Source organism: Micromys minutus (assembly GCF_963924665.1).
Source record: "Micromys minutus genome assembly, chromosome: 14".
Taxonomy (NCBI): Eukaryota; Metazoa; Chordata; class Mammalia; order Rodentia; family Muridae; genus Micromys; species Micromys minutus.
In genome coordinates, this window is record NC_137983.1 from 27,171,682 (window position 1) to 27,190,007 (window position 18,326).

The 18,326-nt window shown below is 42.6% G+C and overlaps 1 protein-coding gene across 1 annotated transcript; it reads right to left on the minus strand.

Annotated features, from left to right (window-relative positions):
- Window positions 1-6,026: 6,026 nt before the first annotated feature.
- TRIML2 (tripartite motif family like 2) lies at window positions 6,027-17,866 on the minus strand (the record flags this gene model as incomplete). Its single annotated transcript, XM_080928621.1, has 7 exons — window positions 6,027-6,610; window positions 9,175-9,275; window positions 9,403-9,425; window positions 13,594-13,734; window positions 15,757-15,951; window positions 17,282-17,377; window positions 17,678-17,866. 7 exons carry the CDS (start codon window positions 17,864-17,866, stop codon window positions 6,027-6,029), a joined length of 1,329 nt encoding a protein of 442 aa, XP_080784747.1.
- Between the last annotated feature and the right edge of the window lie 460 nt (window positions 17,867-18,326).

Genomic DNA, 18,326 nt, shown 5'->3' on the forward strand with positions numbered 1-18,326 from the left:
AAAGTGGGAACAATATTCCTACTGGGTTGTATGTAACAAGTTGTGATTGTTAGGATGGGGTTCGAGGATTCTCTCTCTCTCTCTCTCTCTCTCTCTCTCTCTCTCTCTCTCTCTCTCTCATGTGTGTGTGTTTTCTCTGTAGTATCGGTAGCCTTGTGGCCTTGAACTCTGGTCCTCCTCCTGTCTGTACCTACTGCTAGAATTACAAGCACAGCAAGGATCACCTTCTCTGGCTTTTTTTAAATTTTATTTTATGTTTTTGTAGTTTTCTTGTTATGAAGACAGAATTTTCTGGTTCTTGGAATTTGCTTTGTATACCAGGATGATCTTGAGCTCATAGAGATCTGCCTCCCATGTCTGTGATTGAAGGTGTGCACCACCAATGCCCTGCTGCTCTGTGATTAAAAAAAAAAGATATGAGGAAGGAGTGCTTGAAGGGAACATTGAGCAAAAACTGGTAGTAAGGGGCAGATCCACACCTCAGATGCAGGGATCTCTGGGCAGATCCTTTGTAGCTGAGAGATGTCACTGGGTTCTGCTTCTGAAACTAAGTGGACGTGTTCATTTAAGAACACAAGCATGCTGACAGAAGCCTGATAGAGCTGTTTCCTGAGAGGCTCTGCCAGATCCTGACAAATACCGAGGTAGATGCTCTCAGCCAACCATTGGACTGAGAATGGGGTCCTCAGTGGAGCAGAGAAAGGAGCTGAAGGACTCTGCAACTCCATAAGAAGAATAACAATACCAACCAACCAGACCCCCCAGAGCTCCCAGGGACTAAACCAACATTCAGAGTACACATGGAGGGACCCATGCTCTAGCCCCATATGTATTGGAGAATGGCCTTGTTGGGCATCAATGGGAGGAGAAGCCCTTGGTCCTGTCAAAGCTCAATGCCCCAGTGTAGGGAAATGCCAGGGTGGGGAGGCAGGAGGGAGTGGGTGGGTGGGTGGGAGAATGCCCTCATGAAAGCAGAAGGGGGATAGGATAGGGGAATTCCAGAGGGAACACCAGAAAGGGGATAACACGTGAAACGTAAATAAAAAAATATATCTAATAAAAGAAAAAAAAACAGAAATAAAATAAAGAAAAAATAAACACTAACTAGGGACTTGGAGATGCAGTAGATCCTTGTGTATCAAGCACATAACCCTAGATTCTGACCTCCAATATTGCAAAAAAATAATGGAAAACAGGAACTCCAAAGTTGCAGATAGACAAAATTGGCACATAGATGTGCCAGTGTAAAATCAAAACTAAGTATTCCAGTCTTGCTGGTCATGTAGTTCATTCATAAAGCACATTCGTAACATGGGGATTTGGCCTATTCAAGGTGGGATTGTACCTCAGTGGTGGATCATGTAGTATGCTCAAGTCCCTAAATTCAACTCTGATACTGAAGAACAAGAAAGAAAACATGCAAAGGAGCCACTGAAAGGGTAGGTGTGGTGGCACTCGCCTCTAATCTCAGCACTTGGGAGGTTGAGGCAGGAGACTTTAAGGTTCAAGGACTGCCTGGGATACCAAGCAAAAACCTGTCTCAAAGTAGTTGACCAAAGGTTGAGAATATAACTCCATGGCAGTTTCCCTAACATGTTTGAAGCCCCGAGTTCAATCCCCAGTACCATAGTAATTGCCTGGTAAGTGAGGTCAGAGGATAGAGCATCAAGTAATTACTGGATGCCTGACAGTCTGCAGGAAAGGAAGCGGCAACCACAATAGTGGGAAGAAAATGAGAATTTCCCAAAGAGCAAGGGATTAATAGTGTTGACTACTTGACTACTGCCAAGTTCAAATAATGTGAAAATTGAAATCCCAGGATTTAGCAATATGAAAGCTATCACTGAGACCAGCAGGGCCCAAAATACAAATAGATGAGATTGAATTTAGGAGTGTATGATATAAACCAACAGTTCCCAGATCGTATTCTGGTCTCTTTGTGTGTGTGTGTGTGTGTGTGTTGGACAGTGGATAGGAGAAGTAGGGTGTAAGTCTGTTAAAAGCAAAATACCTTTCCTAGGTCATTTTTGGTAGGCATTGCCGAAGGGATGATTGGAATATTGAAAGGAAGAACCTACAGCGGGACCAACAAACTCCAGCCTGCTTCTGTAAACAAACTTTTATTGGAGATTTTGGAACCCAGAGTCTGCCGACCCCCAGTCTCTACGCTTAGGATTTCATAAAAGGCTAAACAAATTTAGAATTAAAACAAAACAAAAACCAAAAAGCAGGTTATTAGAGAATAATCTCAGATTGGTGCTTCTCACCCTTCCTAATGCTGTGACCCTTTAATAACTTCCTCATGCTGTGATGACTCCAACCATAACATTATTTCATCGCTACTTCATAACTTATGAATCGTGATGTAAATTTCTCATATGCTGATGGCTTTAGGGAACTCCAGACCCGTAGGAGGAGAAATGCTGGCCAAGCTGAAGGTGAAGGTGAATTTATACTCTGTTGCTCAAAGATCAAACAATCTTGAGGGATTCTGCAGAAGATCTCCACACACCCCACTGATCAGAAAATGCTTAGAAATAAAGTTTCTTGTGGGATCTTGATAAAAAATGAGGAAGCCAGGGAGAGATATTTATAGGAATCATAGCTGGTGTCTGGAGGTTTTAAAGCTGGTGTTCTGTAGGGTGTGAACTTGTTCGAATCAGAGAGCTTTTGTTTTTGTTTTTTTTTGGATATTACAAATGAATGCCAAAAACGAAAAAAAAGAGAGAAGAATTAGAAAAGTACAGAGTAACAATCCAAGTCTATAATAAATTATCTACAATTATTCAATCTGACAAGAGGGTACAATTGCAAATTGAGATCTAGGTCATAATTAATGTGAAGTTAGCCTGGGGTTATGTGATATCTTTTCTCAACTAGTAATATAATAAAGGACATAAAGTATAATAAACTCTATTCACACAGTTCGTACGCAAATATCAACTAGTTTTCTTTGTAGCTAAAGCATTTCCCACTTGGCCACCAAACAAAACCCAAGAGCAGAAACAAGCTGTCTAGAAATGGTATCTCAAAGCCCTGCACATTTCAGGTCTCTCCTTTTAAAAAACTATCAATTTATTTACTATATGTAAGTACACTGTAGCTGTCTTCAGAGGGCATCGGATCTAATTACAGATGGTTGTGAGCCATCAGGGTGGCTGCCAAGATTTGAACTCAGGACCTCTGGAAGAGCAGTCAGTGCTCTTAACAACTGAGCCATCTCTCCAGCCCTTCAGGTCTCTTGGATTTGTGTATAGTGGTGTGTAGGGCAGAAGTTGGCTTCAGTCTTCTGCTATTGCATTCCGAATGCTTATTTGAGATAGGACCTCTTGCTCTCTCGGCTTACCTGGCATGGTAATCAATCCTCAGGATCTGTGTCCTCAATCCCAGTGCTGGACTTACAGATGCTGCTATACATGGGTGATGACTGTCACACCTGCACAGGACTTTGCTCACTCTGCCTTCTCCATAGAAGGAGGAAGGGGAGGAGAAGTAAATTTAATCTGGAGTTTTTAGGGCTGGAGGGGTGTCTCAGCAGTTACAGAGTATACTGGTTGCTCTTCCAAAAGACTAAGGTCCGACTTCTGGCATCCACATGATGGCTCACAACCAGTTCTAGGGGATCTGTGGCCCTCTTCTGGCTTCAGTTGCACCAACAACACAAATGGTGCACAGACATATGTGTAGGCAAAACACCCACACATACATGGCAATTTAAAAATTAAAAAAAGAATGAAATTTCACTTGAGGGAACATCAAGATGGTTTAATGGAGACAAGCGCTTGCTATCATAATTCTGATTTTTTATAGGACTCACACTGTGGAGGAAGAAACTGATTGTTCTTTGACTTCCATGTTAGAATACCATAGCCTATGCATACCTGAGCACACATAAATAGACTTAAGACAGGAAAAAAAAGAGAAATAAGCAAGAAAGAAAAGAGAGAAAGAAGGAAAGAAGGGAGGAAAGAAAGAAAGAAAGGAAGAAAGAAAGGAAGAAAGAAGTAAGTTAATTCAAGGGTTAGAGAGATAGTTCAAGTGGTTAAGAGTGTTACGCTTCCAGAGGGCCAGAGACCGATTCCCAGCAGCCATGTGGCTACTGATTTCATCATGCTGTAAAAACTGAAATTCTGTTATTTACTGGAAAAATGTTCCTAGTTGTGATGTGGCTCAGCCCTCAGTACATACCTTTAATCCCCCTGGCTGGAATACAGACAAGCCCTTAGTACCCACATTTAATCTCACACAGTAGAGGTACAGTTTAAACAAGCACCATGTTTGAAAGTGATGTTTAATTCAGTGGCAGACAAAGTGATGAATCAGAGAAAGATTTGACAGAATAGGATGTGCCCACTCTCAGGAGAAGATGGGGGAGGGGTGTGGAAGGGTGAGGGTGGGGAGAAAAAAAAGATAAACGAAGCAGTTGAGTTTTTTGTTTTGTTTTTATCGGTAGAGTTTTACAGAGATAGGTTGGAGAGAAAACTAGCTGGACACCGGTCAGGACTGAATGAGCCAGAAAATCAGAAGGAGCCAGAAGATGAGTACAGATTGCCAAAGTTAGTATGAGGTCAAGGAGAGCAACTCAGGAGGGGCAGAGAGAGAAATCAGATTGAATCAGTCAGCTTAGAGAGGAGTTTGAGCCCAAACAGCCAAATAAAATCAGCCAGCCTGAGTTCAGAAAAAAACTTGAAGGGGTAAGCTTATTCAGCAGCAAGTCTCAGAGGCTGGAAACATTTAGGCTGAGATAAGCTTGCACAGAAGCTGGAAGCTTCCACAACTAGGTCTAGGTTAGCAGACAGACAGTAAGCTTAGGAGACAAGGTGACCTTAGGAGATCAAGCTAATAAAAGTTATAATTACAGGCATCTCTAATTCCAGGTTGAAGATCCCTCTGATCTCCACAGGTACTGTGCTCACACGCACATACTCCCATACACACACACAATTCACAAAAAAAAAAAAAAAAAAAAAAAAAAAAATCTCTGTCAGAAAGAAGTAGAAAATACTTGGGAAAACATAAATATTTTCCTTTTTCTATGACACTTCATTACTCAAATAAAATATCCAGAAAATCCTAAGACCCTTCTCTTTGAGAAATAACCATTACAAGACCTGATGCCAACGGTCAGTAATTGGATGCTTCCATCTTAGTAACAAGAGCCACAACAGGATCCATTCAAAATGCATGGAGAATAATGACCTGGAAGCTTATTTACTTACAAATAAATGCCTAGCTCATAAGCTTAGGCTTGTTTCCCTGACTACCTTGTACCTTACATAACCTGTTTGAACTTCTCTGTCTGCCACATGGCCCGTCACCTCTCCTCAGTTGCACATGAACAATCCTCACATACTTTTCTCTTTCCCAGAGTTCCAGTCTCTCCTGAACATGCACCTGTTACTTCCTGCCTTTCGCTAATAGGCCATCCGCTTTTAATTGACAGGTGGTGCTTTCACACAGCGCACAAGAGATTATCCCAAGACATATCATCCTGCTCTTGTTCCTGACTAGATGTGATCACATAAATGTTCTTAAAAATGCATCTGCAGTCCAAATTTTAGGTCTTGAGACACAAGTCAGCATTCATTTATTCTAACATGTATATTGACCATTATGTGATACATATGTATGATATTTCTCTCTCTCTCTCTCTCTCTCACACACACACACACACACACACACATACATTCAATGTTACCATCCTTCATCATTTCTTGTTTTCTATTGAACTTTATTCGTTTTAGTGGAACAGGCAATAACCACGTGAGTGTCAGAGGAAAATGCCCAGAAGTCTGTTCTCTCCACTGTGAGGTCTAGGAACTGAACTCAGGCTGTGAGCCTTGGCTATAAATGCCTTGATCCCCTAGAGCCATCAAATGACCCCATCATCATTCAACTTAAATAGCAGTCCTTCTACTGAACACACGCTGAATGCCACATTAATCTAATAGCTTTATTGGATTAATTACATAAATGATCTTCACAAAGTCTGGGTCTTATTTTCTGGACTCTTAGCATCTTGGCTTTTAAACACAGGAAGAAGAAGAGCTATCAGCAGCATTCCAGGGATGAGTTTGAGGGAGACAGATAGTGAGAGAGTCTGAACTCATGCCTCCGTTTGGAATACAAAGAGAAAATACTGGTTTGACTGCTCCTCGGAAGGTAAGGTCAGAGAAACTGTAAATGAGAGACTGCTCTGTCACGTTGTAGAATGATACTTGCCCATCTTCACAGTCGAGGAAGACTCCAACTTTATATACTTGCTTTCTCAGGCAGACCTTTCTTAAAGGGGGAAAGACCCAGAGGGTACAATCCCCCCCCATCATGGACCTCGTGAGCAAGATTTTATCTCTGGAAGCCCCAGGAGTGTCATCCTTTCTCTCTGTACAGTCAAATATGCCCACCTGCCACTGGGTTGCCTGTCCCACAGTCACCTCCCAATAATGCCTCCCAGAGTTGAAGCTCTCTGCACCCAACACAGAAGCGCTGAAGTCAAATCTCCTTAGAGTGTCAGGCCCAGTTTTTGGTGTCTGTCCGAATCCCACACTTCTCAGATCTTCAGATAAGACTAGGAAGGGGTGAGCTGTGTCTGGGTCCAAAGAAATATATCCTACATGAAGAGAATCTCAATTAATCTCAGGGCTCAGCAAACCTGTGCCGGGGCTGTGGTTTCTAACGTGGCATAGCTTTGCAGCAAGCAACACATGGCAGGGGCAAACTTAGGAGACGTCCAAAAAAGTGACACAAAGCTTTACTTCTCTGGATGGACATCATGGGAGAAAAATGATGCTGATATAATAGAGGGACAGGCCATTGTGTGGGGAGGAAGATAATCAGAAATAAATAGTAAAGCCATAAGGTCTGTAAAACTGTGCTAATAACCAGTCACATTCAGATGTTACTTAAGACCCAAGTAACATTTATGTATGAGTACACTGTCACTGTCTTCAGACACACCAGAAGAGGGGATCGGATTCAGATGGCTATGAGCCACCATGTGACTGCTGGGAATTGAACTCAGGACCTCTGGAAGAGCAGTTAGTGCTCTTAACTTTGGCTCCTAACATCTCTCCAGCCCAAAAATGTGTAGCCCAGGTTGGCCTCAAACTCGTGATCCTCCTGCCTCGGCCTCCTTCAGCAAATCCTACTGGTATGTGCCACCACAACTGGCTAAGGAAGTTTTCTAAACCAGATGGCTCCCAGAAGCATTGGTCCGTGCTAAAACAACACAATGGATGGCTTTTCCATGTTAGTCTTAAAAAACAAACTGTTTTTTAAGAAGTGATATATTTTTAAGATTGTGATACAATCTCTTAGTATTAGAGATCCCAGAAACATGCCCGAGAGGCTAGGACCCCTAGAGAACTGCTGAAAATCAAGTTCAGATCATGACCTCCAAGGTTAATTCCTTAGAACTGTCGGAAAGTAACACTTGCCCTCCTTTTCCCCAGAAAATATTTTGATTTTCCCAGGCTCCTGAAACATACCCTATTTTTTTTTACTGGTTGCATTTCTTCCCACACACAACATCACCTACCCTAAGTTTTTAAATACCTTCTGAATGATCATGACCTAGTCCCTAAATAAAATACCAACACTAGTTAGAAATATGAGAATTTGAAATATAGTAAACCCCCAAATGGAATTTCAATCTGACCTCTCTCCAATTTGGGTTACTCAGTTCCATCTACATCCCTTTCATTAGTATAATTCAGAACATTCTTATTTCTTATAGACCTGTAAGGTCTGCGGTGGTTTGAGAATGGTCCCCACAGCCTCATACACTTGTCCATTTGGTCCTCAGTTGATGGAGCTTTTGAGAAGAATTAGAAAATGTATCTCTGGGGCTGGGATGTGAAGTGTCAAAAGCATTCTGCCATTCCCACTGTGTTCTCTACCTGAGACTTGTGGTTGTCGATGTGAGCTCTCAGCTGCCGTTCCCACTGTGTTCTCTACATCAGACTTGAGGTTGTAGATGTGAGCTCTCAGCTGCTGTTCTAGCCTCTTTGTGCCTTCTGTCTTGAATTCTAACTCCCTGAAATGGTAAGCCCCAATACCCTCTTTCCTCTATACGTTGCCTTGGTCATTCATGGCACTTCATTGCAGCAACAGAAAGGCAACCAGCACAAGGATCTCTAAGTTCGATTTCTTCCCTTCATCCCCCGAACTAGCAACCTGCTTGACCTTGTTAGAGTAGTCACAATTCTCAAATTAAATCACAAGTTTTCACAGGTTCTAAATACCTCTATAAGACTAGCAAAAACAGTATAAATTTCCCTCTGGGGTAGGGAGTGGGGGCTAGGGGGTGGAGCACCACCTTCTTTCTCAACCTTGATATGCCTACAAATGCTATCTCAAGAACAATGAAACTCTAGCTGCAAACATGGTGGATCACACCTTTGATCCCAGCACTTTGGAGGAAGGTCTCCATAAGTTCTGGGTTAGGCTGCTCAATGTAGTGAGTTCCAGGACAGTCCGGGATACACAGAGAACATCTATCTTGGGGGGAAAAAAAGATAAAAAAAAATTCTGGTATAGTGGCACACACCTTCAATCCCAGTGCTCAGAAGGCAGAGGTGGGCAGATGGATCGCTGAGTTAGTGGCTAGCCTGGTCTACAACGTGAGTTCTAGGATAGCTAGGACTACACCTGGCTCAAAAAAACAAAAAAAGCAAACAAATAAAAAACAAAACAAAAGCAAACCAGTAAACATACATTCACAAACAAGAAAACAAGTGCTGAGGGTAACCAAAATATAAACCCATCAAGAACATTAGATAAAACCAAAACAAACAAACAAAAAAAAAAAACAAAACAAAAACCAAAAAAACACAAAACAAAAACCAAAAAAACAAAACCTCTTTTTACCAACTGGGCATTGTCTAAAATAAATTAAAAATTTAATGGTGAGGGGCACTACGTGACCTTGTGTTTGAGGAAACATAAACTGTAAATACAGTCACACCACACAGAGCAGGGGCTGTGGCTCAATGGAAGAGTCGGAGCTTAGCACACACAGGCTGGGCGGTCAATCCCTGCATTGTACCATAAAAATGCCTACGGTATCTAGACAACTTGAAAATGTACACGAGCAGATGTTGGTGGATACTGGGATGATCATGGGATTTCCATACATAACTTGGGTGTTCAGTATTCATGCTTAGGCACACTTACTTTGGAGCTTCAGTAGAACATTGCTCATTCCTATTACCAGACATGAACTCAGGTCTGTTATCTGAGCTGGCTTTAGACTCTGAAACAGTATAGACTCACTCCTAAATAAAAAAAAAAAAAAAAAAAAAAAAAAAACAGTGTCAGACCCAGATAATCACTCGAAGTAACTTTTATCCATAGATATAACCTTTTTATGCCCAGCATTCCCAACTGTTTCTTGGAACTCACCTTTTTAAATAGCACTTGGCATTCTAAGGAGGGAAAATAGAGACAAGATTACACTGGGTATTTGATCCAAAGCATTTGTAAGCCATGTCCAAGACACTAAAAGTATAACACTGTGTGAATACAGGAAACTAGGGGCTTTTTCTCACCCTCTTCCCCCCACCCCTCCCCGTCTCCCTTTAAACGGTACCTGTGTATTTCCTATCTGATGCTAGGGGACTAAGACTTGAGCAGAGCAGATGGAGGGCCACTAGGCCATAAGGGCATTTGGAACCGAGTCAGGCAGGAGGTGCACATAACTGGGTCACACCTGCTTCTGGTGTCTGGAAATAGGCTCCGTAGTTGAACTATTTCCTCAGGGGTTATCCACGGAGGCTTTTTGATGAGGTTGTTTGTATCATTTGTTTTTGAACATTTTTTAATTTTTAAAATATTATAAATTGGGGTTAGGTCTACTGCAAAGCAGTGTTTGTCCAGTAACTCAGTTTCCACAACCACCACTAAAAAAAATTCCATAAATACTATGAATCAACATACTGTTCAGGTAAGTGTATGTAGGACCGAACAGATTCAAAGGACATTAATTGACTATTGCTTTTCAGTAATTAGCTTTTTGAAAACATAAATAAAAGCAGATGTTAATATATAACATTTTAAATATTTAATTGTTCAGGCTGTACTAAAACACCCTAGCCAGATGCTTGTTACAATAGAAATCTTTATTATATACTGGAAGTGGATAATTCACAGATTCAGTACCTAGAGAAGTGCTTTCATCTCACATGGTGAAAACAACTGTCTCATAAGGTCACTGTCTCTTTAAGAGAGCACCACTCAGCTGGACAATCACCTCCTAAAGGTTCCATCTCCAATACACTGCCCCTGAAGATGATTCCTATGTATGGAACATTTGTAAACATTCAGATGACAGAAGACAGTATGCAACCTTCCCTGAATTTTCAGGATATACATCATTACTTTTGGAGGATTTTTGCCTTTTGACAGCATCTGTGAATTACGTGCTCATACATACTTACATATCAATTCTTCTCTAAAGTCCAAACAAAAAGCAGTTGTGTTGATAATTACTCCTTGCCTGTTCAATGAGCTATTGTAAAGACCCCTATTTGTGACAGCCGGATGCTGGAAACTCAGATGTCCCACAACAGAAGAATGGATACAGAAAATGTGGTTCATTTACATAAGGGAATGCTATTCAGCCAGCAAGAACAAGGACTTAATGAGTTTTGCAGGCAAATGGATGGAACTAGAAAATATCATCATGAGCAAGGTAACTCAGACCCAAAAGGACATGCACGGTATGTGCTCACTAATAAATGGATTATTAGCCAAAAAAGTACAGAATAGCCAGGATACAATCCATAGAACTCAATATTAACAAGCCAACAGGCCCAGATGAGGATGCCTTAATCACAGTGTGGGGGAGGGGGGGACCTGGATGGAAAAGGGGACAGGAAGAGGAAGAGGGAAACAACATTAGGCATTGGGGGCAAGACAGAACTGAAGCCCTGCGGGCCAACAGAAAAAAAAATGGAGACAGGAAATGGAAAATAGAAACACAGGGCATCAAGTGGAGGGATGGGGTTGCCATTCACAGTCAACAACTCTGACCCAGAATTGTTCCTATCTGAGAGAAATGCCGAGTCAAAAATGAAGAAGAGCCTGAGGGAAAGGAGGTCCAGTGACAGGCCCAAAGTGAGATCCTGCTCAAGGGGAGGCCCCAAGGCCTGCCATTGTTACTGATGCTGTGGTTTGCTTATAAACAGGAGCCTAGCATGGCTGCCCACTGAGAGGCTCAACAAGCAGCTGAAAGAGTCAGATGCAGATATTTACACCCAACCAATGGACAGAAGCTGCTGACCCCTGTGGTTGAATTAGGGGAAAGCTGGAGGAAGCTGAGGAGGAGGACGGCCCTTATAGGAAGACCAGCAGTCTCAATTAACCTGGATCCCTAGGATCTCTCAGACACTGAGCCACCAACCGGGCAGCGTACACCAGCTGATACGAGGCCCCAACAAATATGCTGCAGAAGACTGCCTGGTTTGGCTACAGTGAGAAAAGATGCACCTAACTCTCAAGAGACTTGAGGCCCCAGGGAGTGGGGAGGTCTGGTGGAGCGAGGATTGGGGATTGGGGGCATGGGGACATCCTCTTGGAGACAGGGGTGGGGTGGGGAGGAGGTATGGGATGTGGAACAGTCAGGGGGTGGACCAAGAGGGGCATAAAGACTGGACTGCAAAAAAGATTAAAGTGAAAACAAACAAACGAAAACCCCAAAAGACAGCAGTGTCTGGAGATCCATGTAATTGTTTCGTAGAGTATTCCGCTAGATGGTAAAACTCTAACTGATTTCCTTAGAGAGGCACATCTCAATGAACTGTTTTGCTTTATTGTTTTTGAGACACGGTTATCCACTGTAGCCCTGGCTAGCCTGTAACTCACAGCAATCCCCATGTCTCATCCTCCCAAGTATTGTCATTACCAGCATGAGTCACTATGTCTGGCTTTCAAACGTACTGAGATCATTGTTTTCAGGCAGTAAATCACTTTATGAAAAAGCTCTACACCCCACCAGGATACATTGTGGGAATCCTGATTTTTTTTTTTTTTTTTTTTTTTTTTTTGTGCATGCATCATGTGAGATTCACCTCTGCTTCAATCAAGTGAACCTGTTCAGGCTCCTCAAACATCTGTCTTGTGGTAAAATTGATGTAAGTCCTAAATTTTTAACATTTAGAAAGATACCCAGAGAAAACATCTATCACACACACACACACACACACACACACACACACACACACATACACACACACACTCAGGGATCATTTGAAAGAGAAGAAAAAGTGTACAAGTCAGAGGCCATGGATGGCTACAAAGAAACAGTATCTGCTGGACACATCAGGCCAGTTGCACGGATGAACTCACAGCAGTTGTGACAGCACACATAGATGTGTGTGAACTCAGGTTAGACTAAGTCCTAGCATGGAGAGGTCATTGGGCACACAATCTCAACCCTAGTCATGGGAAACTGCTGGCTGCTGGATGAAGGAGAGATGGTGTGAGTGTAGTCCCTGGTAAGGTAACTCCTCTCCAATGGAAGAGCACAGATTCAAGAATATTTGGGCAGCAGAAACTGGTCTGGAAGGATAAGAAAGAGAGAGTGAGGGATGGGAAGGAGGAAAGGAGGGAGAGAGGAAGGGAGGAAGGAAGGAAGGAAGCAAGCTGGGTGGGAAGGAGTAGGTCTGGAAAGAGTTTGAGGGCCTTCAATATGAGCGAACATATATCATGCAGAACTGTCAAAGGACTTACTTCCTTTTTTAAGAGACAAGGTCTTACTACATAGCTTTGCTGACATGAAACACATTATGAAGATCAAAGTGGCTTGAACTTATAGAGATCGGCTAGCATTGAAGGAATCATTGTTAATCAGAAGAAGTACAGTATATGACCATTATCATGTTGTCATGTCCCCGGACATAAAACACCAGACCTCATTACCCCTATCATCCATCAGGACTCTGGCTATGCTTTGACCTATAAGTCAACGTGGACCAGTCAACCTCCCCTGCCATCACCCTTCCCAGTGTCCCCCAGTCTTTGTTAATCATCAGTCTGTCAACTTCTATGAATGACATCAATTTAAGTTCTATGTATGAATACAATCTTATGCTTTTCTTTCTGTGCTTGGCTTATTCTCCTTAACACGAGGATCCCGAATTCCATCTAAATTACTATATGATCTATAATTATATATCATTTAGTACATGTCATCATTTCATATTATTTAACATGTTATATAGTTATATATAATTTAATTGTAATTATAAATTATATCTTTGTCTTTTCTTATGCATGAACAGTATCCCCCACATAAGTTACATGTATCACATTTCATTACCCAGTTCCTAATATTGTAAAAGTTTCTTTGGCACATTAATTTCATTTCCTTCAGACATATGCCCAAAGTGGGTATTGAAGAAGCTCAATGTTCTGTACTGGTTTACAGGCCCATCAATTAGTATTCATAATGCTATTAGCTGGGGGACAATGGCTGCCTCGCCTTCGCATTGGGTTGAAGATCACTGGACCTGGCATTCTGGAATCGACCCTTAATGAGTTTGTCCATTCTCCAGTTCCCAGATGCTATTAAGGGATGGTTTTCCCCAGGCTTACCTGGAGCAGTGCACCATCAGATTCCCCACAGGTCCTCTCTAGGTCTGTGATGACCTTCTGGAGGCTGCAGAGGTGCTCGAGAAGCCAGACTTCACTCGCCTTCAGTTTGTCCATGTTCTCTCTTCCCAGGCGGCTAAGTGTCTGTAAAGGCATCTCCTCATTAACTTTCAGCAATTTGTACTTTTTAAAAAATATGCATTGGTGTTTTGCCTATATGTATGTCTGTGAGGGTGTCCAATACCCTAGAGTTGGAGTCAGAGGCTGTGGTGAGCTATTACGTAGGTGCCAGGAATTGAACTCAGGTCCTCTGGAAGAGCAGTCAGTAAGTACTCTTAACAACTGAGCCATCTCTTCATCCCCACATATATATGCATTTGGTTGGTTGGTTGATTTTGTTTCTTTGAGACACGGTTTCCCTATGTAGCCATGGCTGTCCTGAAACTCTGTAAACCAGGATGGCCTCAAACACAGATCTGTTTGTCTGTCTCTCAAGTGCTGGGATTAAAGGTGTGCTCCACCATGCCCCTCCTATTTGCTCGACCTTGGCCAGGAATTCGTGAATGTCTTAGGAAAAGACATAACCAGGCAAAGCTATGCTTCAATAGAAACCTGAGGCCAGGTGTGAGGCCAGCACATCCTGTGATGCTGACACGGGAAGATGATGAGTTCAGGCCAGTGAGACTACAGAGGGACATTTCCTTCCTAAACAGTCGAAGAAATGCAACTTTATGATTATTGTTTAATATGCTAAAGTTAGGTGGCGATTTGTCCGTGCAATCTGTTTACTCGGATTAACAAACATGGCACCCAGAACACAACCATACTCTGTGTGACATTTTGTTCAGAACTTGAATGTTTCATCATGAATTAAAATGATTACTTAGGGCATGGTATCCCTTTGATTCCAGCCCTCGGGGACAGAGGCAGGTCTCTGTCAGTTCAAGGCCAACCTGTCTACAAAGCAAGCCTTAGGCCAGCTGGAGCTGAATAGTGTGACTGTCTCAAAAACGCTTTATTAAAAAAGGAGACAGCATCTCTTTGCTTAGCCCTGGCTGTTCTGTAACTCACTACGTAGCACAGACTGGCTTTGAACTCAAAGCGATCCACCTGCCTCTGCCTCAAGCAAATTTAAGTGATACTTAAATCAGTAATCAGCAGCAATACTTATATAATGAGGCCACTGATAACTGGTTTTCCTTTTCATCTTTCTAAATGTATTCCACCTGATCATGGTTTTATTAATTAGGAACAGAAAACCCCAATGCTAGAGGTTTTTTTTTTTCTTTTTCTTTTTTCCCCTCATTTGGCACATTGTTTCTGTGTTGGAGAATTCCTCATTGACACACAGTCATGCAAGAGCCCTCACGACAAGTAGCACGCCTCGGTACAGCTACAGCCTATGCTGCAAGCTGTTTATAGAAGGCGCTAGGTTACATTTAATCTCCCGCTGCCATTAAAGCTCCCAACTGTAATAACGGTGCCTGCTATTTATGGACTTCCGGAAATGTACAAGGCGCTGTCCAGGGGCAGTCTGTAGATTACCTCAGCCAAACACCACAGCAACGCTATGCACCAGAGGCCACTGCCATTTCCAATGCACAGCGAAAGAAACTAGGTTAGACACTGAGCCACACAGGCCCAAGGACACCTAAAATCTAGTACCTAGGCCACCAGTAAGATCCCCGGGAGTCTGCTGAGGTTAACTGTCCCAACGTGGCTCTGGACGGAAATGATATTAGTGCCGTCTTAGCCATGTGTCTTTCCATGGTTGCAAGTATGTTAGCAGTGTAACATGAAATAATAGATATATACAAATAAATGTATGGACCTCTTTCCTTCCCTGCTTCTCTCTTTATATGTGTGTTTGAACAGAATCTTATGAAAGAAGTGCAGGTACGTACACATGTTCACTCTACACACATGGTTGTCACTGGATACATTTGTTCTTTGCTTGTTTTCCTTTTTCAAGACAGGGTTTCTCTATGTAGCCCTGGCTGTCCTGGAATTCACTCTGTAGACCAGGTTGGCCTCAAATTCACAAAGCCTGCCTCAGCCTCTCACCTGTTGAGATTAAAGGTGTCCCCAGAGGCTCTGTGCCACTGGACAATTTCTTTCAGAAAGGATACACTGCTCAGCTATTCTCCATCCAGAAGATTCTCTCACCTGTAGCATTTCTTGAGACTTCTGTACGAGCTCGGTACCACCCTTTACCAGCTGGTCCTGATTAGGTCCGTTTGAGTTCAGGCCAAATTTGCAGGCTGGCAGTCTCAGAAACTGCGGTTCCTTCTCTTCAGCCAGTAACTGGAATCTCATCTTATACTCGGCCTCGAACATCTCTTTAAACCTCTGTTCTTCTTCCTTCCAGAGATGCGGAGGTTACAGATTGCAGGTTAAACAAACCAAACTGTGAACAGTTCTGCACTTCTTTCTTTAACCATGGCATAACCACAAGGAGACATAAAACACGAGGGAAGAAATAAAAGCCGTGACTCTGAGGTGGAGAGGGAATCCCGTTTACATTCACTGAAACATCAACAAGATTATAAACTCAATTTTGTGGATGGAGGAATGCTCACTGACTCTATAATGCTGACAAAGCAGCCCATGTGTGACACTATACTCTTAGGGCAGCTGAGGCAGAGGCCAGGGAATGATAAATTTGAGACCAGTGTGAGCTTCTTGAAAGCCTGGTGTCAAAAACCAAACAAGCAAAGGAAACTATGACCTGCGGCTAAAGACAACCGGAGCTTTCTCTTCCATGAGCAAAGTCCTAAGCAAACACATTTTGTTTTGTTCTTTGTGGGATAAAGTCTGGCCTCAAACTTACTTGTACCGGAGGTTGATGGTGAAAGTCTTTCTGATTCTCTTGCTTCCTCCTCTCTAGCAGTGGGATTACAGATGTTTACACAATGCCTGGTTTTGCTGGGGACCAAATCCTGGGCTTTCAAGTATGCTAACAAAAACTTTACCAAGTGAGGCGCATCGTTTCTGCCCAAGGTCCTCTAATGTGTATATATGTATGTGTGTGTACATGTGTGTGATGTGATTCTTTTTTCTATTTTGGAGAGCTGTCCTTTTGAGACACGTCTTGCCAATGTACCTTAGGCTAGCCCGAAAATCACTATGTAGGTTCAAGTTTTACCTTCCTAACTTTGGGAGCTACAGGCATGTGTTGGTTTTTTTGTTTAAATCAGATTAAAAACAAAAAGAAAAAAATAAATAAAACAGGAAGATTTATTTCTGACATGCAAAAAGATATTCCCACTTTCTTTTCTTGTTTCTTTGGTCATTTTTTTTTTTTTTTAAATTACATTTTTCTCTTTTCACTTTTGAAGAGATCCTTATCAAGAAATTAATGTTCGGAGACAGCTGGCTCAGTGCTCAAAGAGCGCTTGCTGTCCTTGCAGAGGACCTGCCATCTCATCAGTTATATCAAGTGGCTCAGAAGGCCTATCGCTCTAGCTCCAGGGGATCTAAATCCCAATGTTCTACTTTGGCACCGAACATATGGGCTCACACGTATTTGTAAAACAAACCTTAAAATAAACCTTTAAATAGAACAAGGATAAAAACAAATCTTAAAAGTGCTTGGCTTCCTTCCCTTATTATAGACTTTGAAATACGGTTCTCCTGCTTTGCTATCTTAAATGGCAGATTCCCACTCCCGAATATCAGGATAAGCCATCACCTGAATCATCACCATTCTCTCTCTCTCTTCGGCCAGTAAGCTCTTAGCTGCTTCCAGCTTCTCCCTCAGTTTAACCAGGGTTTCCTGGAACAACTTCTGCAAACAGACCACAGATAAGTTCACTGTGTAAGAATAGGCGGATTCCCCATCTGAGCGTCTCTGTCAAACCAGCCTGACTCTTCCAGAACTTGATCTATAGACCAGGTTGGCCTCCCACTCAGAGATTCACCTGCTTCTGCCTCCAGAGTGCTGGGATTAAAGATCCGTGCCACCACCACCCGGCTTGTGGTATTTCTTAACCAACGCCCAGGGATCGTTTCTGGATAACCACTGTATGTGTTAACAATCAATCATCCAGAAGTTGGGAGACTCCTTTAGATGTTCCTTAAAGCTTACCCTATAATACTCAGCAGCTTCTTGGGTATCACGTGCTGCGTGCTGCTTGTGCTCTGGAGACTGAGAACATTTGCTGGGAACGATGATCTGGTCATCCTCACCGAAGGGCTGTGATGGTTCCGGGTGTGTCCCACAGTATGGCTCTCCTGTGGTGCTGTATGGTAACTGGGGCTTGGGCACTTGGGACATTCTGGTCAGTGCCACCATATGAAGACTAGACTGCTTGTTTCCAATGTGGAATCCTGGCCTGCCGATGAACTAGAAGAGATAAACAGATGTCTTTTGGGAGATCTGAAACAGGCCCATGTGGTACAGCTCGGGAGCTACAGTCCAGCAGAATCCAACTAGCTTTTCAGTAGTCCTGGGCTGAGGAAGGAGGCAGACCAGGTTTAAGCCTTCGACAATTCAGCAAGAGCTTTAAAGGTTAACCGTAAGCAACAGCAGAGGAGGACGTTTCTCTAAGAGTCAACAGAAGGCAAAACATGAACATCACAGTGTACTAACCTTAACCTCTCTTCCTTCAGTCCCTCCCGAGATGAGATTATAGGTGGCACCCAGCAACTCCACCCAGTGACCCTTTTACTTTTGAATCACTGTTTAGAACGCAATGCATTTCTTACAATATTTAAGTGTAATATTTTGGTGCGTG